Raw genomic sequence first — 24275 nt, forward strand, 5'->3', positions numbered from 1 at the left:
TTTTTCAGGAACGAGACAGATCATGGTCAGTACCATCAAATCCGTGGGAAGTCTGCACGAACAACCGTTTAATTTATTCGTCAATTCATTGACCCCTGACCAGAAGGAATATCTCACTCAGGTCGTCAATGCAACTGGTTGAATTTACTAACTCTTGGCATCCATGCCTGTCATCTCTGAGCAACTTTGAAGAATGTTTTTGAGAATATCTGCAGATTACAGATTTAAAGAAGAAAGACTCAAAGGAATAAATGGAGATCATGTTTTTACACTTTTCTTCTGAAATGCTGATACAAGAATGATGACTTTAGTCACTGCTTTGTCCAAGTCTGACACAATAAACAAATGTTGTTAGAAGAAGTCCTCTATCTACAAAGTTCCTTGATGTTTACATTGTAAACATAAACCCAACCATCACTGTTACTTTAAATAATACGGTTGTTTGCGATTAAAAACTCCCAAGAGAAAGATAGCAAAACTCTTGCTCTGGTTGGGAGATATTAATAGATTTGAGGTAGTGTCAGGTGGCTGCCGGTTTGCTGATTTATGATGTCAAAGTCCCACAAGGAGGTAGAAGCCTTTGACTTTTCCTTGGTTTTTCTTTTCATAGTTCCAAGGAGAATGTAAACAGTGGCTGTAAACAGTGTTGAACAGTGAATGTTAACAGTGTTGAACAGTGGCTGTAAACAGTGTTGAACAGTGAGCATAAACAGTGTTGAACAGTGAGAATAAACAGTGAACAATGAATGTAAACAGTGTTGAACAGAGAATATAAACAGTGTTGAACAGTGAATGTAAACAGTGTTGAACAGTGAATGTTAAAACAGTGTTGAACAGTGGATGTAAACAGACACAGAGAGCATAAACAGTTTTGAACATTGGATGTAAACAGTGTTGAACAGTGAATGTAAACAGTGTTGAACAGTGAATGTAATAGTGTTGAAAGTGAGCATAAACAGTGTTCAATAGTGAATGTTAACAATGTTGAACAGTTAATGTAAACAGTGTTGAACAGCAAATATAACAGGCCAGGAATGTTTTAACTTTAAAATCCACTTGCTAAAACATGCTAGTACTTAAAACAATTCTACTAGCCCTAAACTCAAGTCCTCCCATACATTTCTCTGAATGACAAAACACATCAGTTTACTGTACCTGCAACTTTTGAGAGCAGCTCAGTAATATTTGCTGATAATAAGCAAGAATACAGTGCTTATGTTAGGTACAGAAATCATGTTGATTCTTTGACTGATCATTATTAACCTACTTAACACGTGGTAAAGCACTTAATGTCAGGTGACAAAGAATTGCCAGCTTTCTTTTTCCCTACTGGCACATGGCAAACTCCACTGGCATTTAGCCAGTAACTTAGCCCAAATTTAGAGGTCTGGGTAAAAATGCCTGTATTAAATGCCTGTATTAAAAGCTTCAGTATCTTTTAGAATTGGCTAGACTTCTAAGAAAGACAGAAACAAGTCAAGCAGAGCTGACACAGATCATATATTTAAACTTACTCAAGCCTCCAGTCTTGTCATTAAATCTATGATATCTTCCAGATCCACAGATTTTTTCTTGGCTCATACAAGCATCTTTAACACACAGGACAGGCTAATGATGATGGTTGGCATTGCTTCTTCTTTAACTTGAAAAGTCTTGAAAAGACTTGAAAAGTCTTCTTTAAGTTGAAAAGTTTTAAATATTAGGATATATCAGTTTTATACTTCTGTTTATTTCACGAGGAAAGTTGCGTAGGTGGTGGAGGTGTCTATGTGGAGTCCATGTACGATATACTCAAAAGACTCGAAAAATTGGAATGAAAGAAGATGAAAAAGTGTAATGTAATTGCACTTTATTATATCTATATACACTGGCATCTTTTACCAGAAACAGGTTTTCGGTCTCCTTTATTCTCATTTATCAGTAAGAAAAATCAATGCTTAAAAAAAAAAATGACATGTTTAAAATGTCCAGGAATTAACGCAGAAAATGTAATAATGTAACATCAAAATTAGCACTGAATTGCAAACAAGCATCTTTAGAATGGACCACTGTATGCAACAAGTTTTTTACAAATTTTTCTTCTTTCAACTACAAAACAAAAAGTATCATTTTTAAAATATGGAGGGATTAGAGCCCTTCAAAAGCAGGCAAAATATCCATTGATGATAACAACCCCCCCCCCCATCCCCGATGACACACACATGTTAAATGCTTCAGTATCCCCATTAATAGTGTTGATTGTTAAGAAGTGCAACACAAGTAAAGTGTAACATTCTCAACGTTACATCCCTTGGCAAGATTGAAGATACTGAGTAAAACACCATGAATGATCACAACGGTGTTAATTCCCTGTATGAAGTATATCATGAAAATGAGAATACATTATGTTGTATGCCATTCCCCCATGCTCCCTCCCTCTATATGTCCTGGGACTGTAGCCCCCCCCACCCCCCCCTTCAGTCCTGCTCAGAATCGTTACCTGCTGCATGATTACATACAAAAGAGTTGATCACTACACATAGGTCAACAGTTTGATTTTATAGATGGAACTTATTTTCATTACACACACAGGATTAGGCCTGCTAATGCATGTTAGGGACGATTGTATTTAAAAAAAAAAACATTAGTTAACTGATATGATAAGGAATTCACATACATGGTGAGAACAATACCAAATGTAAATGAGGTTTAATCTTCTCTACATTCACAGCAATACATCTTTATAGGTATTTAACCAAGATAAGACTTGAAACATCTCAAATAAAATCTAAACAAGATCATTGATTTTGAGGGATTTAACAGATAATTGCAAATTAACTCTGAAAAGGAGATACAATTAGAATGGAATTAGCACTGCAATAAAATAACACATAATCTCAACATCATGCATTTCACTAGTGACAAAAAATATAGCAACTGGATCATTTAAACTAAAATTTTACCCATGAATATGTGTTTAATACTCAGATACTAAACTAAATTGTACATGTTCAAAATGTGTACATAATTATGTTACATTTCAGTTGTATCTCAAAAATAATTAAATATCATTTGGTTTTTTGGCTGTCTCATACACAGAAAACGTAAAGCAAACTGGAGACTAGTTATTATGAAAGCACTTTCGTTAACTTCAGAATAATGACTCACAGAGCTAACCCTGATAGTGAACAAGAATTCATGAGTTTTGTTTAAAGCACAGATTCCACTCTTCACGAGGAACTCACAATGTTGGCACATCAAAGAGGGTCTTCACCAAGGACATGAGGAAGATTTTTTTTAGGGGGGGCGTGAAGAAATCATATCTACCAAATGCTTAATATTTAGAAGCCATTTAGCTGACTTACTGAGATTACAATTTTTGAGTATGTTCTTTTGTTACTGTCATCAATGATTTTCACATTCAGCAAGTATACATCCATGGCTTTTCCTTTCATTCAAACATTTCACCTTCATTACTTCTTTCACTGTCTCAGAAGGTCAACAAGTCTCTCATTTAGTTTGCAAATTTCTCTTTTGTCATTTTGTATCGATGGCAAAACTTTGAAGAAAACATATTTTTGTCTTTGCTGTATTGCTGCTTTTGATTCTAGAGAGAGAAATCTTACATTCTATGAACAATGTAACAAAGCATTTGAACTAAGTCTTTGATTGACCATGATATGAACTTTTTAATGACACTTCACTTTCTAATGACTTCACTTTCTAATGACACTCAAAGAACTTCATTCGAAATCTAGCCCTTCATCCTGTTGCCTTTTAGTAGGCGAGGCTTTTGGAATCTCTCAATAATTGATGAGAAAGAAACGGAATGAGATAACTGTTAAACTTGTTAACATCAAATGAAAAGCATCATGTCTGTGCACATATAAACGCACAGGACAATAGTAACTTCCTTTAGAAATCAAAGCTAAAATTTAGAGTGAAAATATGTATTTAACAAGATAATCAGACACCCCTGACTGGGAAGATGGAGATAAATTTAATCTGCATGAAGGTAGTCTTTTCAGGACTATATGGCAGGGCTAAGTCATACATTACAATGACAGGTTAATTAATTAATTAGTTTTGCATTTAATACGGTGATACATGGTCAGTTGTTTAAAAACTTTCCATCCGACTACTACTGTAAGTGTACATCAATATCTTTGATCTTATATCTACACCAAACATAAGATAAGCACAATGTGTGAGATAAACTAAGATGGAACCATGAATGAGGTACAAAAAAAAAGATGCAAATTTCCCTTTTTTTACGGATGGGACGTTTGCACTCGCCACTGGACAACATTCACAGCGGCTTTGACAGACAATTGAGTTTTAGCAGAAAAGAAAACAAGATCTGGTCACATGTAAAATCAAACATTGCTGCTCTACTTTTAAAAAATTTTTAAATTTTCAAAACAATGGACCCTTCGGGTAAATGCAATTGAAAATAGAATTATAAACACTGAGGATTAATATAAATCACTGAGGATTTATAAAAGTTTGATTAGACTAAAGCGTTAATAATATTATTATATATTAATATTCAAAACTTCTTTATCAAATAGTCAAAATGTTTGGTATTGCCTCAACAACAAAAACTAAAAAATCAAGAAAGGAAACATTATCCCTTACATTCATCTGAAAATTAAAAATTTTCAAATATCACATGAGTAATCGAAAATGTTAAAGGCATAAATGATGATCGTTCAAAAATTTAAAAAAAAAACAGACAAATATGGAATTATTTTCAAAATTTTGCACAGTGCTAAAGAAGATACAGTAGCTTTCCCAAGTTCAAGGCAGGATAAAAAAATATTAAAAAAAACCCAGCTTGATGTCAATATCTAAACCGAGTATTAAGATTAAGATTAGCAGAGTTGCTGTTGACCTGGAACAAGTCTTTTTCTATAAAATAGCGAGATCTTGTGACTTAAGATTGGAATTCAAATTAAATCAGCAAGCAAATTATGGATATTTAACAATACAAGATTTGTTTGCACATTACAAAACAGATCATGTTACTTTAAAACATTTCTTTTTTTTTAATTACTGGCTTGTAGTCTCATTTAACCAGCAACTCAAAGATTGAACTATAATGTGTTTAGATTAAAGAAATTTGATGGCTTAATTGTCTGCTAAAAACTAATCTATCATATTGAGGCCTTACATCATAAACAAAATTACTTTTAAAGGCCTAAAAAATAATAATATAAAAATTAATGTAGTAGCTTCATTGCTCTTGCATTTGGTAGTTGTGCAACAGTATATGCCACAGATATGCCACTGGTACAGTTTCACGTAAATAATTTTGAAGCCTCAATGAAAATAATTAATGCCATGCCAAACATCAAAGTTTACTTCTAGGCTTCTGTCTTATATTCCTGTCATCAATTGGATGAAGAATAACAGAGTTACACACATTGCTGTCCACCATACTTAATCCAAATAAACAATATCAAACTGTTCAACTTCACAAAAAACAAAACAATATTAAACAGAAAATTCAAAGTTAATTCTATACACCTCACATCAGTTTGCCCTGGAATAATATTTTATAACTAGAAAGTGAAATCTCGAAAGGTGAAGTTTAAAAGAGTTTACAAGTTAGTTAACAAGAGTTTAACAATTAAATGACCTGATAATTTAGCTTGTTTAAATTAAATTGAATTGCTAACTGAAGTAGGTGATAAGTATTCATCAGAAAGAAATTGTCCAATGTGAGGCGATTAATGTGGTGGTTAAAAGTAGGCAGGATTAATATTGTGGGAAACTAGGGAATGTTGAAGCTGAAATAAATGGAACAAACAAAAAAACAAATTTTACTCCAAAGAGCTAACAAAAAACTTGTGAAACTCCAGTCTTTGCTGGTTTATTCCCTCCAAAAATTACAGTATTTGCAGAATATATCCTTTTTTTTTAGAGAAAGAAAACGCCTTTATTTCTCTCACTTTTTCAGAATGAAGATATATTATCTTCTCTTTTTATGTCACTACTAATAAATTTGTTAACTTCTTTAGCAATCAGTTCCTCCATCTCATACTTGGCATTTTGTCTCCTGTTTTTCCTTTTTGCTTCTTATTACTTTTATTTAATTCAAGTCAAAATGGTAGATTAACTATGAAGCTTACAGTAGTTTCATCAACTGTTCTCTTTCTGAGATGTCAAATAACTAAAAACTAATAAATCAAACAGTTGAATATCGCTTTATAGATCTAGAGGTAACATTGGGTTACTTTGGTGGATGTGAGTTTTTAGAATGTATCGCGCAATATTAGATGCTCAACATACACTACTGCCCTTTTAGATGAAGATCGTCAATTCAATTTTGAACTTTTCTCTTTACAAACTTTATATCTAAACTGTTAATAACCCAGTCAACCTGTAGATGAGGAACGACTACAAAAAAACATTTAAAAAAAATAGAATATTCTTTGGTATTCATCCATAGTTCAGTATTAACTAGCCATATTTGGTCAATCCAATTAATGTTATTTTAAAGGTGACATATTCATACCAGTCTACTGTAGACCTTATAAACAAATAAACCAGTTTCTCTCTACCAGAACTGACCATTGATAATGTCAAAATCACCCTTAAATAACAATGGCCTTGATCTTCTGTAGTTATTGAGTGAATTAGCTCTCCAGTTGGGATTGGCCTGGCAATAAGTAACAGCAGTACTAATACCAACATGCTAGTATCCAGCAATTGTATTTATCAATCACTGTACAGAAAGTTAATCTAAATGCCCTTTAAAAAATACCTTCTTTAAACCAGGTTGTTACATTTTAAGAATTACGTTTAAAACGCCACCAGATTCTGAGAAGGAAATAGTGTGATTTTAACGTATAACAGTCTTGAAAATTTTCTTATCACCCCAAAACGACACAACTATGTAGCTGATGAGCTGAACATTAAGCCTGAAATGATAATGAATTTTAAGTCCACTTGTCTCACATGCAATAATGAACTTTGGCCCATCTGTAATACAAGGATTGAAGAGGGTACAGACAAAGTCTGATTTGAAAGTGATAAAAAATGATGTGTCATATGGCTTAAGATGTTATGTTTCCAAGACAACCAGCTGCTTTAAATAAAATCAATGTGGCAGGCTATATCATGTTTGTTTTGTACTATCCACTGAACTTTGTTTTTACATAACAATCATGGTTTGGCAAGAGGCCAACCTTTGCTGGGGGAGAACTCTCAATATTATTTCCAACAAGAAACGGACTGTTTGGCAAGCCCTGGCAACAGAGCGTATATCCGTTCCCAGGTTCAAACTTTCAACTGAAGAAATGGTTTCACTTTTGAAAAGGTAAAAAGGAATAACATAAACACTTTCACTGTCTAGTGAAAGTTAATACTGTCCTTTAAGGTCGCAAGGACTTAATTACCTCGACAGTACTCCACTGCATTACTGCAACTATTTGGTGGCAACATTTCCGACACAGGCTGAAGTTCATCAGGTATCGGGCAAAGCAAGAAGGTGGCTTAATAAAGCATCATGCACCCTACCCCATGAGTCATGTGACCTGTATGACCTCCGATGGGGAGATGATTGGTGCATCTTTGGTGTCTGAAGCAGATTTGTCCAATGGAATGGATGTAAATACAGGAGGACTCTCCTCTTTGGTTGTTTCTATTGCAGGCTCACCTTTGTCATCACTGAAACTAAAAATAACAAAGGGAGGGGTAAATAAAGTAATTAAAAGTCTAGATGTTATCAACACAGTGATGATGATGGTCAGGTAATGTACATTGGCAGTGTAACTATGGTGATGACCGGAATATCATCTGATAAATTGCTATAATAACAGAATGGTGAATGTAAGTGTCATCTGGTGATATGCTTTAATGTTAGCGATTTATTGCAATATGCAGAGAGCAGCATATCAGTGTGTTTGCACAGCAGAGATAGGTATGGGAGGTAAGAAGTACACAATCTTACACAGGCTTATATGGAATCACATATAAAGAAACCTTGGAATTTGATAAAAATTTTCAGCATTAAAAACTACTTATCAACAACAATCTAATGCAAAACTGAATAATGATAACATGTCAACATTACCACGTACAAAGAAGGTCACTGATTTTAGAATGTTCAGTTTTAGTTGATTTCGACTTGAAGAAGGAGGAGCCACATGTGTTCTATGTGCTAGACTAGGTTGTTCAGTCACTTTGATTAATGATCTTTTGATGACTTTTAAATGTAATTTATTAAAAACTGTGTGTTATCAAAAGATGACCTGCTCTGCTAACTGCTGCTTTAGCAGTGGACAACTTTATCAAAATTAAATATTACAGTCCTTCTTGAACACAATGTTTCTACTGTGTGTATAAAGATTAGGTGTGTAAAAGTAAGTTGGCCTGGCGTTTTGATCCTAGCAGGATCTTCTTCAGAGGCTAAAGTGTGTGTAAGATTACTTTAAAATACTTCAGTTTTAGGGAATGTTTGTTTGAATGGGCAATATTGATATCGAAGGCGGTACCACTCAGACAGGGAGGAGTGATAAGCTACAACAAGATGACAATTTTATGGATGTGTATCAATGTTGGATCACATGATCAATTTACCTGGGTACGATTGGTTGTTCTTCTTGTTCTGGTGAGTAATCTTGCTGGTCAGCTTCTGCACAGGACTGTCTGTCCATGTCTGTGGAATCGCTGCCGTTGGGCGACACTGGAAGGACTCTGTCGTTGGGACTAAACAATGAGAATATAAACAATAGGTTGAGAAAATGGACTAAACAATGAAAATATAAACAATAGGTTTAGAAAATGGACTAAACAATGAAAATATAAACAATAGGTTGAGAAAATGGACTAACCAATGAAAATATAAACAATAGGTTGAGAAAATGGACTAAACAATGAAACTATAAACAATAGGTTGAGAAAATGGACTAAACAATGAAAATATCAACAATAGGTTGAGAAAATGAACTAAACAATGAAAATATCAACAATAGGTAGGTTGAGAAAATGTGATGCGGAACAGATGAAGATCATAAAAACACAGTGATGGTGGAACTTGAAAGAGTTGGGAATGAAATCAAGGTCACAGTGAGAGGAGGGAGAAGACCACAAACCACATGTAACAAATTCCACAGGATGATGAGACTAATTAGATTGAATACATTCATCACCAGTTTGTCAAATTTGTACCATAATTGTGGTCAAAATGAATATTGAAGTTGAATTTTTTTTTTTTGGGGGGGGGGGGAATTTTATGGATGTAAAAGTCATTGTTCAAGAATTAAGAAGTAATATTTCATTCTGGAATCACATGGACACATTCTGTTATTGAAACTGTAGCTATATTTTACACGGGTAGTTCAGACATATTTTTGAACGTCATAGGCGGTGACGTTCTTAGCATTCTTTGTTTTTTTTTTCTTTTTAAATTTTGAAAGCCATTCTTACATCATCTGCTGCATGGTGAGAGACTCAATTCTCCTCGTGGCATTGGACAGTTCTTCTGTCAGCGTTACAATCTTTCTGTCCCTCTCAGCCACTTCTCTCTTCAAGTTGTAAACTGTTTCTTCCAAGGACTCGCAAAGTGCCTGCATGAGGAAAGAACAATTAAAAACAACGAAAGTAATAACAGTGTGACGGAACTCTAAAGAGGAATAAACTTCAAACAAGTAGTACATAAATTATATAACTAACAAGGCAATAGAACCACAGGATTAAGAATGGCACAGAATGTTACACAGACTCTACAGTATAAACCTAAACTAATCAAGTGGGATGCTGTGAGTGGGGATGGGATGTGAGGGGAGGGAAGGGGGGGGAAGAGGAGGGTAAAATGTCTTCAATTTATTTCGCTTTTGGGAAAGATTTACTTTGGGAATAAAATATTCCCAAAGTAAATTCAAACTACAAAATCTAATTTGTTGGATTGATATATTCTCAGTCCTTATTCAGTTTATATTATGATGGAAATGTCTTCCTTTTTCATGAGGGGGGGGGGGGGAGGGTAGACTAGTGGAAGAGGGGACTTAACTTATGCCATTAAAATCCCTCTAACAGTAGCTACTGTTATTTCATCACTGTCCAAGGATATTTAACCTGGAAGTGCTCATAAATTGTTGTGAAGTTCTACAGTAGTTTATAAAGTACAGTACAGTTAGTGAAGGGAGTTCTTTGTATGCTGTATACATCAAACATGGAGTTCTTTTTGTTAGGGATTAAATACTCACATATTTCAACCATATATTACTGTTGGCAGACAACCAAAACAAACAACGCACAAATAATGGAAAAGAGCCTCCATGTAATCCCAAGGTTAAACATCAACAAAGTCTTACTGCCAGACTGTTTATCTTCTTAACAATTCCATAACTTAAAGTTAAAGTATAAACACCTATTGGCAACCTTTCAAGGAAATAAATTGATTTGCACTGTATGTACAGTATTGGTACATTACATACACACACTATTGTGTTGTCACACCAAAACTTGAGCGTTTTTATAGCTTAAATTTAGAAAATCAATTTTTTTCAGGCCTCTATAGAACCAAATGTATTGAATTCTTTTGCTCCTACTGTTTCAATCAAATATTAAAAATCACATATTTCCTGTAAAATTGATACCCTTCTGAGGTCCAATTAACAGGCACCCGAAGCTATGAAAAATTCCCAGCATGATATGCGAGCAGCATAATCGTGAAATTATTGGTCACTGATATACCTGGCCTAGATGCCTGCTGGTTAAAACCTTAGTACATATATAGCTGCAAATTTCAATCTACCGTAAATGATTTTCTGGCACACTAAAGCATACATTAAAATGCAACTATGTGTTATATTGTAAAGTGGTCAAGTTATATATTAATTTTTGTAAGCATGCAGTTAACTGATATTTGATAGTATACAGTAGGACAGAGTGTCTTTGAGGAGACAAGGACACATAATCTGTTGCATCTACGTATCATCCATCCAAATCCCAGCAGGGAAAAATGAAATTGAGCAAATACTTTTCAAGGTCCATCAATGATTACGATGGTCATCATGACAACATTTGAGGGACACAAAATTAACTACGATGGCTTACCGATGTATGTGTTATAATACATTACAGAGAGTTGTAAAAGTGGTGGAAAACGACATAGATCTCTTGGCTTAGAGGTTGAGGCGTATCCAGTTTTGTGTGAATAGCTTGTTCGGAGTTACACAACAGTATGAAATCAACATAACATGTAGACATACAGTATGTACAAGAGTCAACACTATTTGTGCTTCAAAACAAGGAATGTTATCAGACACACTTTGCTAGTCTCTGAAGAGTCAGTCATAACTACCATGACCAGTAATTTAATTATTGGTTTAAATAATTATCTTCAGTAAATATTGGTGTTTACTCTTGAATGTCCATCCTCCTTCTTCTCCCCCTGCCCTCCCAACAACCTTCATCTCTGATATCTACTGTACTGATGGTGCTACTTCTGACAATTCCACAGCAGTTTATACATGTTTGCCACCCACTGAACATTTACCTATATACAGTAGATACCGCTAACAGCTCTAACAGACATTGAAACATCTAAACACTTGACATGATTTGAACCATCCTTGCCACAAGATACTCTTTTAGCCACCTCTGATAAAATTAAAAAATTTCAAATCCCACCACAATTCAATCAGTGCCAATAAATAGCATACACAATGCACTCACTGTCCCCTCCAGCAGACATATATATGGTAAGTTGCATCTAAAAGGCTTCACCAGAAGTCTGCTTACAATCTTGAATTAGATTAACTCTAGTTTGCTTTGCCATTGAAGTAAAAATGTGCAGAATCCAGATCCTATAATGATCTAATATATGATTTCTTACTCTGCTCTCTTCTAGGCTGTCGTGCGGTCCTGGGGGGTCATCAACACAGAGGAACTCCCGAACGCAGTCGCTATAGGAGTGTAAGGAAAATTCAAACGTTTTATAATCAGTCAAAATGTTGTAAGTTAGTGGAAACAATAACATACAAATTTATATCATTTTATAAGCTGTTAGAAAGCTGTTTATGTCCCTTCAGCTAAATTTCATTTTGGAAAAACAAAACACATTAAAATAAGATATAAAATTCTTCACATAAAAGCCTTCACATTTTATGAGCAACATCTGTTATCACCATCTAACTACATGTAAGTAAAGGAAACATTAATTAGTGGCACTCTGAAGTATCTATGTTAATTGTTTTGGCTAATCAAAATGTACAGAGAGCAAACTTGAAGAAGACTTTTGTCAGCTCTGCTTAGATCATAAATATCACTTTCAAAACCAACTTGATGCTACTGTATTTCAGTACTTTATTTATCCATTAATGGTTGCTTTGTTTTTTTTTTGGGGGGGGGAGGGGGGTGGGAGGTGGAGGTGATCAATCAAGAGCATAAATACTGTATTACATCATGGGTAGTGAATTTCTCCTTTGGATAGAAATTTCACCAATTACCTTGGTAGGTCTCCTATTTTGATATTTATCAGTGAACAAAAATACGTTTTCCTCTCTACTGTCACACTTTGCAAATTTTATACGTACCATACTCTTCTGAAATTGGTAACTTCTAAAATTGCACCCCTATGTCTCCCTACTTCAAGATCCATCAGCTCCCCCACACCCCCTCCCCCTCCTCTACCAGAAGTACAACCATTCCAGATTCAGATTCTAAAGTGCACAATTGTCCATTAATTTTTTTCACATACTGTATATGAAATCCTCCTGTTAAAAGAGCCAAGACACCCCCACACAAAGGACTATACATGGAATGATTTTAGTTGAATAACGTTATCAAACAACCTGATTAACTGAATTAATTTAAGACAAATTTCATCTACTATGTACCTGATAACAATGTCTTTATGTCCACAAATATTATTGAGGAAAGCTTGAAGACCCAACTGCCTGTCCTCCAGGAACATGGGATCAAAGTTATTCCCGAACCACTTCTTGGGTGGGAGGGCAAGACGAAAGTTTGGAAAGAGATAGGCAAGCTGTTGAGAGAACACAGAAAATGATATTCCAACATTGTTCTAACATTAAGTGAGGGACACTGATTTATTAAGCTGTGGAAAAAACAAAAAATAACAACACATAGTGGAAGGACTGCAAAGTGGGGGGGGGGGGGTGGTAGGCAGGAAGCTAAAGCGAACAAAAGGCAAAGCTGAAGTGTGGTATGGGCATATAGTGGATAAGATATATACATGAAGGGTTCTGTTTGGGGGGGGGGGGGGCATTTGATTCTTCTGCTTTGTTTTTCTATTTTGTTATACAGTAAATGTTAAATGAACTATACTTAGCACAAATTAATTTCTCTTTTAACATTTCAAGCATTACCATGCAGGAAACTGCCAAATCACAGTGACCAAATTATAAATTGATGATATATATACACTGTATGTAGAACATACAATACAGTGTGACTTGGGGATTAATGAAGATTGAATATTCTTTATCTTAAATCTATATAATTGACTTCTTTCGATATACAGGGAAAAGAAAAGAAGAAAAAAACATACAGTACCAAAGGCAAATTTCCATCTATTTCTTTTAAAAATTTCATTTTATAACAGGTATATTTATCCAGAGAATAATTATTTATATTCATATGTGCCGTATCTTGATGTCATGTAAACTTATTTACTGTAGGCCACAATAAGAACCCTCCCCCCTCAAAATAAAAAGAAACATTCCCCCAACATCTAAATGCAAGACCTCTGAAAACATTAACGTATTGACCACACTGCCACATGAATGTAAAGTATCTGGTTATGTTCTATCCAGCCAAAGAAAGAGAGAGGTTAATACAGCTCTATGAGGCATTTTAATATTACACTGATGCATACTGTGTTGGGTTTCGAGGTTTCATGACTCATGGCAAGGCAAACAGATGATGTCTTTATCTTATAGCACCATCATTACAAATACCTACAGTAGAGTAGTACTGTGGAATAATGAGGCAATATACAGTCAAATTAAAATTGGTTATTGTGCTAAACTGTGCAGCAGATGTTATCCATACATGTGTGATTTTACTGATAGTTGGCTGTACGTGTGTGAAGTAAGTAACTCAGTGCCAGTAACATCTCGTTCAGTAATATCTGTGATTAAATCTGAGGCAACAACAACTGTAGTCTGCAGTCAGACAATAGAAGACTTTAACCTTGAACTGAAATTTTGATTAAAATCACTTAATTTATTTAAAAAATAAATAATGTGCCCATACTAAGATGGTTTCTGATAACGTTACCTGACTGTTAAGTCTCTCAAAGTCTGTAAAGCGACGGAATATAAACCAGGACTCATTGGCATTTTTCTGTACATGAAGTTTGAATACCTGTAGAAGAAAACAAATTTAACAAAACGTAAATGAACATTGACCAAATGTAATTTATTTAAAGTGAGACATAAGATACACTTTAAGACAAGTGTAGATTATTACATTTCAATTTCATCACATTATATTTTCTGGAATTTAAGAGCATTCATGGAGTTCAGAAAGGGCGGAAAAATCAACATACTGTACATGTAAAGTAAATATATTGTCAATTAGCTGTTCAGTTATTTGCTCAGACAAGACTCAATTAGAGAACTACTGTAGTATACAGTCCTTATTATGCCTATTGTGGATGCACAATCAAACAAAGAACCTGTACATACTATTTTACATGTATTGCAGTTTAGCACCATATCACCACCTACTGTCATTGACCTACTTCCCACTAAATGGGAGTGAGCATGAACTTCTGCCAGGTTCACCCACTTTCGATTCAGGGGGTACGGGTACAGTATATCAGTGCCCAATTCTCCCACTTCCAATTCAGGTATAGCAGTGCCCAATATCACCCACTTCCATTTCAGGGGGGCGCAAATATATATAGTGCCCAATTTCACCCACTTCCATTTCAGGGGGGTACGGGTATATCAGTGCCCAATTTTACCCACTTCCAACTCAGGGGCTACAGGTATATCAGTGCCCAATTGGACCAACTCTCAACTCAACTACATATAGTGTAGTTCTGTCATATAATATGTAACATAAAATGCTTTATTATAATATGCAAAAAATTACTACAGTATGGACAGGTGATGGATGGGCCAGGGATGAGGGGTGGGGAGGGATCAGGATAGGTGATGGATGGGGCCAGGGGGAGGGGTGGGGGAGGGTTCACAAGAACACTATGCTGATTTCAAAGAAACAATTGAAGGCACGTCCAGGTCCATTGCAGTGCTTTGGCCGGTAGTAACGGGTCGTAGAGAGCCTACAGTGTATGTCGACAAGGGTACCATTCACTCTAGACATGGTACAGCAAGAGTGCTTAGTTTGTAGGGAGACAGGTAAGCAAGAAGTGCAGTAACTATGCATTACATAACATTTTGAATAAGTCTGTGGCTTTTTAAAATAATTATAGTCATTAGCCAAAATGAACAAACAGATTAATTTTATTTTTAGTGGATACCAATATGAATGGAACCGATAGCCTTCATGTCCTGTAGACGAGTCAGGGATGAGATCTAGGCATCGTTCAGAGTACACATTTACTGTAATTAAAGTAATGGCTAATCTTATACAGTATTATACCATTTTGAACAGAAAGAAACATATGTCCTGATTTTGTTGAACTTTCCTGTACATCCTACATTTTTGTAACAAATTTGTGTGAATCTGGTGTGGAAAAAAAAGGAATACAGTAAATATATATATACTTATTAAAGAGATTAAGAGAACTGTCCAATTTATGGATACAATTACTAAAATGCTGAATTTTCACTTAAATTCTCTACATTTGTTTGTATTTTGTTTTTCTGTAGCACTTCCTCCTTGTCATACTTTTATTTTCATTTTTTCTTTCTCTCTTGCCTTACATTTACTGATAACCTGTAATATATTTATGATAGTGCATGAAGCACACAGTCTAATAGTACAGACACATGAGTGTGGGCAAAGATCCTGCTGCACAGAATGAGGAAATTAGATTTGTGCTACTGTAGATATACATGTATACTGTATGCAGCAAATGTAGCAATATACAGTAAGTATTATTTAACTTACATGATACATGCACGATACTGTGATTGAATTCTAATTCAAATCGAGTCTGAATCTGTGAATATGATTTTCCAGGTACCGATCAATTATTCAACTATACTGTACTCATTTAAGTGATCATTTCCTGCATACTATCTTTGAGGGTTTTCTAATGTTACATGACTATCCTGATCAGAGATCAAGCATACAGTATATGAATGTATAGAGCAATGTACTGTATGGAGCAGTATGCATGGAGCAATGTACTGTATGGAGCAGTATATGAATGTATGGAGCAATGTACTGTATGGAGCAGTATATGAATGTATGGAGCAATGTACTGTATGGAGCAGTATATGAATGTATGCAACAATGTACTGTATGGAATAGTATACTATATGATTGTATGGAGCAATGTACTGTATGGAGCAGTATATGAATGTACGGAGCAATGTATTGTATGGAGCAGTATATGAATGTATGGAGCAATGTACTGTATGGAGCAGTATATGAATGTATGGAGCAATGTACTGTATGGAGTGCTTGAATGTATGCAACAATGTACTGTATGGAGCAGTATATGAATGTATGCAACAATGTACTGTATGGAGCAGTATATGAATGTATGGAGCAATGTACTGTATGGAGCAGTATGAATGTATGGAGCAATGTATTGTATGGAGCAGTATATGAATGTATGCAACAATGTACTGTATGGAGCAGTATATGAATGTATGCAACAATGTACTGTATGGAGCAGTATATGAATGTAAGGGGCAATGTACTGTATGGAGCAGTATATGAATGTATGCAACAATGTACTGTATGGAGCAGTATATGAATGTATGCAACAATGTACTGTATGGAACAGTATATGAATGTATGGAACAATGTACTGTATGGAGCAGTATATGAATGTATGCAACAATGTACTGTATGGAGCAGTATGTGAATGTATGGAGCAATGTACTGTATGGAGTGCTTGAATGTATGCAACAATGTACTGTATGGAGCAGTATATGAATGTATGCAACAATGTACTGTATGGAGCAGTATATGAATGTATGGAGCAATGTACTGTATGGAGCAGTATATGAATGTATGGAGCAATGTACTGTATGGAGCAGTATATGAATGTATGCAACAATGTACTGTATGGAGCAGTATATGAATGTATGCAACAATGTACTGTATGGAGCAGTATATGAATGTATGGAGCAATGTACTGTATGGAGCAGTATATGAATATATGCAACAATGTACTGTATGGAGCAGTATATGAATGTATGGAGCAATGTACTGTATGGAGCAGTATGCATGGAGCAATGTACTGTATGGAGCAGTATATGAATGTATGCAACAATGTACTGTATGGAGCAGTATATGAATGTATGGAGCAATGTACTGTATGGAGCAGTATGTGAATGTATGGAGCGATGTACTGTATGGAGCAGTATATGAATGTATGCAACAATGTACTGTATGGAGCAGTATATGAATGTATGGAGCAATGTACTATATGGAGCAGTATATGAATGTATGGAGCAATGTACTGTATGGAGCAGTATATGAATGTATGGAGCGATGTACTGTATGGAGCAGTATGAAGGAATCATACTGTGCAAGGTGTCCACTTAACACATTTTAGGTTAATCAACACATACTGTACTGTGCTTTACCAGTATTACATTCGTACTACGTAGAGCTAACCTTTGAGTGGTACTGTCAGTTCTGGAGAGAAAATGTGTTTATATCAATCAACCTTCAGGTGAGTCCATTAATAGCTGTGCTGAAAACAACCTTAAATCCTAGCCTTTAATTCTGCTATGACTAGGATAAACACTTGTGACCAGTGTTTGGTATGAATGCACTCAAGCTCACTAGGAAGCAATACAGTTCAAAGAGCTCTCTTTACATGGAGGATTTTTTAAATTCTGAAGAAAAGACTTATTCAGGCTTCAAGTCACTTTGCCAGGTTTGAAAACATCAAATCTTGCTCTCTTTCTTCAGATAAATATGGCAGAGGATCCTTGTACAATGAATGATAAGTACACATGCAGGCCACTGACTGGGCAGGACTCTTTTAACTTTCAGATAAAAATACCGATGAATTATTCATGAATACTATACTTAATCTGTGATCCTTTTATTGCAGGATCTGAAAAACTTGCACTGGAAAAAACACCACGTACAGTATGCTACCCTGTACTGTACCGTTGGTAATATATACTGTACACATACACATACTGTACATGTCAAACAGCAGAGCTACTGTACTGTAAGTCTGTAACTGCATTTCATTACAAACTTATGCAACCATATTTCAGTTCCCCTCTCCATTAGATTCCCCAAGACTTTTTACCAGTTAGGGGATTAATAAGAGCGACAATATACTTACCTGTCTCCATCCCTACATCTACTTTGTACTTTCCTTATCTAACTGTAGACATTGAACATGACAGGAATGTTTTAGAACTGCTGCCACACTTTTGGGGCATGGCACAGTTAAGTCATGAATCCAAGTTCAAGTAGGGTGAAGGAGAATCTTACACACAAAAAAACAAAAGAAAAACCCAATCCTGAACTGGAACAGAATCTGTTTTTATCTAGAAGGATATTGTGCTTAATTTCAAAATACCCTGCAACACTTTGAATCTCACATATCATGACAGGAATTCCTTAAAGGAAATAATTGACTGCCGTTCTCAGAAAGCCCTCTGTGTGTAAGTTGCGGGGTATTCTGCAATTGCTTCGGATATTGGACAACTTTTCATCAGACCTGTCTTTAAATCATGGCTATGAAACAAACTCACTATGTTTGGCACAGAGGCATAGTGTAATTACCCTAATTCAAAAGGGTGATAAGCCTAGAGAGTTTTGTCAAAATTGGAAACCAATATCACTCTTAAATGTTTCTTATAAAATTGCCACTACTGGCATTGCGCATCGTATTATGTGCCAACAGATTTAGTTTTTAAAGACCACAGTGGGTTCATTAAGTGTACATAAAATATATTAGAGACACTGCATGGCAATACTGTACGTGCACTAAATGTTTGGGCTACATCTTTCCTATCGGTACTTACAATTGCACATATTTTTCCCAGACCATTCCAGGAATTATGTGAAAACTAGACAATTAATGATCTCAGCTGTTCTAAAGGGGAAAAAATGCATCCATGGAAGATGCACTATATTGTTAGGCAGTAAAAAAAGTTTCCAAGGTTCTAGCTGACATGATCCAGAGACCATTATTAGGCATTCTAGCATATTTTGGGATGTTGACAAGTGATGACAATATCATGAGAAACACAACCTGTTTGCTTTTAAGTCATTTTTAAAACATGGCAGACCTGTCAACCTGTTTGACCCCAAAATAGGGAGAATAACATTTTTCAGGGCCAAAAAATATGGAGAACAAGGGGAAAATAGGGAGGTTGGTAATTCTCAACTGAAATGATATAAATACTCCTAAATAAGTATAGTCTACAAATGCAAAACAGTGAGAGAACAATCCAGTGTTTCTTGTTGTAGTTTACAGCAGCTCGCTTCGCTTTCTCCAGGGTTTCTTCAGTAGGCTTCCATTTGAAACAGGGAACAGTGGACTCTGGGTACTGTGACTTCATGGCCAATATGCTAGATAGAGTCCCATCAAGCTTGAGACTTGACCGACTGTCTGTCTTGTTCTTGTGAACTACACTGAATAGCCTTTCTTGTTCAGCGTTACTGTGGGGAATTGCTAATAGTTAAGCATAGGACTAACTGTTAGCTATTTTCAGAAATGTCGCAAATGATGAAACATTAAAAAACCAGGAGAATAGAATATGAAACCGGGAGGCCGGGAGATTTGGGTAAAAACCGGGAATCTCCCGGTAAAACTGGGAGAGTTGACGGGTCTGAAGAGGATACTAAAACTGATGTTACATACAGTACATCAGTCAACATATATGCTACCTGGTTAATTTCTAGACATACTGTACAGCACAGCAGTCATTAAATTAACTTCTGTATGCACAGTGAAGCAAGTATGTATGCTGTGTGGGCATGGAGACAGGAAAATAAGCACAAAAGTGCTAACTAAAGTATATATGGTGAACAAGATGAGCATAAAATACATATTCACATACTGTACATCCCTCCCATTTCATGGTTGGTGCTGGGTCTGAGGCAACCCCCTCCTTCCCCCCCCCCCCTCCCAGATGATATCAAGCTGTTATCTGCCTATCAGTCACCTAGCTATCTTTTTCCTCATTGTTTCATAGCCTTTTACTCTGCTCCATCTGTCAAAAGTAACTGTCCATTTATGCCTCCCATCTTTTTAATTTCATTGATCACTTTCTACACACAGGTTTACCTTAGAACTAATATCTCCCAGCTCCCTGTAGGCCGAGCTGCACACCCCTTGCAGCTCCCACAGGATCACATCCCAACACTGCATGTACGCAAAACATATTTTACAAACAGTACAGTATACTGTATGTAGGCTATGTACACTGAAAAATTAAAAAAGAATACTTCTCCATCTTTCCAATTAAATTATGGGCCTTTTGGATTGTGTTTTGTGTAGGTGTGTGTGTGTGTGGGAATGAGACGAATAGTTCTGGAGTAATTGAATAAATATTAGAAGGAAAATTCTGGTTTTCATTAGTCATGTGAGAATATAAACAGATGTGTTTTTAAACTTAGACCCTCACTCAGCAAACAATATTTGAGTCACTGTGAGCATGTGTTGTTCATACTACAGTAGGAGTGAATAATCTAGGTCATTATATACTGTGACACATGTCCTTACTGGCTGTGTGCTATCCAAACAGTATGAGCTGGTTTTCATTATGTGAGGTGACCACCTAGAGCTCTGCTTTTTTTGCAACCTCCTCAAAAAACTGTTATCAACATCACCGCCACACTGTTTCAGAGAAGAAATAAAAAATGCAATGATTGCAAACCACATATTTGACCCATGCCATCATCTGACATTGAAAATTTGGCTGTGAACACCAAGTTATAAGCAACAAAATAAAAGGTTTTCTGCCTATTTAACATACGTAGCATTATTATCTAATTTATTATTAGGATGATTGACATTAGGATGTTTATCAAAAATGCCTACATCCCCCCCCCCAACGGTATGCTCACGCCCTCCTGCAGTGTCACAAACCAGTTACTGCCTCTCACATAAGTGGTACTGTACACACTTTATTAGCTATGTACAGTGTACACAGCCCGTACAGTAGCTCAAAATCAGCCCAAAATACAACTGCACTGTATACCTATAGCTAGCATTAATTTACATTCAGAGCTATTTTAAACTAAATGAAAAATCTAGAAAAAAATCTACTAGAAACATGTTAAATTATCAACGCCAGCATATATTCCTATCTTGTGTTTTCTTTGGCTTCATCATGTATATAACAGAACATGTTATGAACGTTTCTATTAACTGTTTAGTGTTTATATAAATATATTCATTAGTTATTGAAGGCCTAAACTTTGTTTTGGTTCGGGATGACTAATTAACAACATATCCAAACCTTGTACAAGGCATTATAAAATTGTACAGTCTTATCGTACAGTACTGTAAGGGTACTGTGCATTGTAGACCTGGGATACAGTAAGTGGCAATGTTAGAACAAGTGATGATGAGCCAATCGTCCATGCATAATTTTTTTTCCAAACAATTAAAACATTGATGAGAAGCAGATCTATGGTAAAACAACTTTAAGAATCATTTATACAAGAATGTGCACAGGATAAATATGAACGATGGACCAACATCTTTCTATGATTTCTTTTCATCATGATAAATAATAAATTGCAAAGTTTAAACCTAAGCTAGCTAATTGTGAAATAACAAACTTTTAACACAAAATATACAACTTTAGATGGAAATATCTCTTGTTGGCACAAGAAGTGTCAGGAAATGTTTCAATCATAGAAAAACAAAAGTTAGCGGAAGTTGTGGAGAGTCTTGTGGGTCTGAATACAAAGAAATCTCTTTCCAAAGAAAGCAGGAAGGATTAGAAAATTGAATCACATGACGTTAACAGGTCAATTGCCCGAAATGAAAATCGCTATAGGTATACTTACAAAACTGTACCCAAACTTGTGTACAAAAGTGTATATATATATACAGTATAAACATATCAAATTTAGATTCAAATATTTTACCTTTTAAGATAAAAAATAACCAAGATAGAGACTACACATCTTGCCCAACTTCTAAAGGTAATGTAATGGATTTCCGCACTATTACAGTATATGTCTTTATACAATACCTATTTTAACCCAGCTTTAAAACTAAATTGTTCAACTTGTAGAAAACTCATAGCCACCTTTCTTTGATTAACTACAGGTAGTACAGGTGTTTATGAAGTTATATACTACAGTAGTACATGAATCTGCAGTTTAGTAAAGTTTCACATGTGCAATAAATATAAATGCTTAAGTTTTTACCAATTTGAAACTGACAGATAAAATTATGCACTGTAAAGAAGTTGTCTTCAACTCTGAATACAGGTGAGCACTGTAAGCTAATTAGCATACTGTAGCGTATTTGGCAGATAAATATACGTATTGTACATATGTAAACATCTCTCCTTAGAAATAAGCTTGCACTGGATGCTCAAGTGAGCAAAGAATATCTAGCAATATAGTTGGCGCCTATACAGTAGCTATCACATGTACAGTACATGCATGACCATAAATAAACCAAAATTGATCTTGTACTTTTCAATCTGGTTTCAAACCTTTGCAGATATGCACTAGTACTTTAATGTACAGTAGCCACAGTATTTACAGTGTTAATACTCTGTAAATCCGAAAAAGAAATAATGCTACAAAAATTGATTATTTGACATGTACAGAACAGTATTCATGCATATACTTGTACAATAAATATTGATCAATCAATTGTAAGCTTTTCAAGTTTTTCTTACATCCAAAATTAATAAAGATTTTCACATAAATTTACTACAATTCATCAAGATTCAAGAATTTATACATTTATATGACTTGTTAATTTTTTTTAATCAATTGAAAAATTCAGAAATTTGCTGTAAATGTGCATGCTCTAGATTAGATGAAGTACAGCAATGCAATAATTGCATGCATGTGTTCTGCCTAGAGCTGTACATGGAGACCAGATCTTTGTATATAGTCAAACATCAAACATCAAACACGCCATTGTAATAAAGCCCATGTTTTATCCCAACGAAGTACTTTAAGTTCTTTTAACCCTCGTATTCGTGCTATAAAAACGCGGAATAATCTCCAGGATAATGTTAAGAATAAGCCTTCTTACTCTGTATTCAAAAGGAATCTCCAAACTGTAATTATTTCTCACTATTGATGGATTTATTCTTGTGTATGTTTGCGATTAAGATCATTATAAAGATTGTTAGGATTGCTTATTAACATTATTAATTTCAAGTAGAGTCAATTCGATTATTTCATCATTGTAGATGCTACTATTAACGATACTTTTTCTATTCTAAAGTTTTTCTTTCTTTTTCTTTTTGGGGAGTCTCCTACTCTGTTAAGCCTACAGGCTTTATAGGAGACTTCCCGTCACACTGCAAATTGTGATGAAACAAATAAATATACAAATATAGCAGCTGCTACTGTACACTATATACAGACTTACTGTAAATGTAACACTGTAAGAGGATCACAAACATCAGCTGATATAATTAACATATACTGTATAGCCTTGCCAAGTGCCAATCAACTAATACCTATGAACAACAGAAACAGAATTTGCAAAGGATTTCAACACTTGAGGCTCTTTCTGTAAGTGTATGCAATAAAACCTCAGACAAAGCACACATGTACTGTATACTAATGAGTTAAATGCAATGAGTGCCTAATGTAACTTTCACAGAGGTTTGAAATCAATTGAGCATATATTTTAATGATGATCACTTGATTGAGGGGTTCCATTCTAAATATGCACTCAAATGTACATCTCTGTACATCAGTTGGTAACATTTTTAGCACTTCAGTGCTTCCATTAACCTGGAATTACTCTACATGCTCAACATTCCAAAACTCACTTAGTTTGGATATTTTTAAATGTTCAAAAAACTTACCTGTCTCCTCAAAAACAAGCATTTCTGAAGGAAAGATTGACATGGGAACTGCAAGTGGTTGCCCGTTGCCATTTAGTTGAAACCTTTCAAATTAAGTAGGTTATATATCAGAAATGTCTGATCCTCAAAAATATCTCTAGTAGATGCTTTGGGTGATGTCATGAGGGTGCATAG

The 24275-nt window shown here is 35.2% G+C and overlaps 2 protein-coding genes across 2 annotated transcripts in view; one reads left to right on the forward strand and one right to left on the reverse strand.

The window, feature by feature from the left end:
- LOC139965357 (importin-4-like) overlaps positions 1-2570 on the forward strand; it is a 23207-nt gene extending 20637 nt beyond the window's left edge. The window contains exon 25 of the mRNA XM_071967650.1: positions 9-2570. Coding sequence (XP_071823751.1) covers positions 9-142 — 134 coding nt within the window. The 3' untranslated portion in view covers positions 143-2570. The remainder of the gene's footprint in view (positions 1-8) is intronic.
- LOC139965358 (uncharacterized) overlaps positions 1833-24275 on the reverse strand; it is a 32846-nt gene continuing 10403 nt past the window's right edge. Inside the window, exons 3-8 of the mRNA XM_071967651.1 lie at positions 14236-14322; positions 12831-12979; positions 11828-11897; positions 9415-9554; positions 8566-8694; positions 1833-7659 (exon numbers count right to left, since the gene is read on the reverse strand). Coding sequence (XP_071823752.1) covers positions 7512-7659; positions 8566-8694; positions 9415-9554; positions 11828-11897; positions 12831-12979; positions 14236-14322 — 723 coding nt within the window. The 3' untranslated portion in view covers positions 1833-7511. The remainder of the gene's footprint in view (positions 7660-8565; positions 8695-9414; positions 9555-11827; positions 11898-12830; positions 12980-14235; positions 14323-24275) is intronic.

This window comes from Apostichopus japonicus, chromosome 3 (genome assembly GCF_037975245.1).
Source record: "Apostichopus japonicus isolate 1M-3 chromosome 3, ASM3797524v1, whole genome shotgun sequence".
NCBI lineage: Eukaryota > Metazoa > Echinodermata > Holothuroidea > Aspidochirotida > Stichopodidae > Apostichopus > Apostichopus japonicus.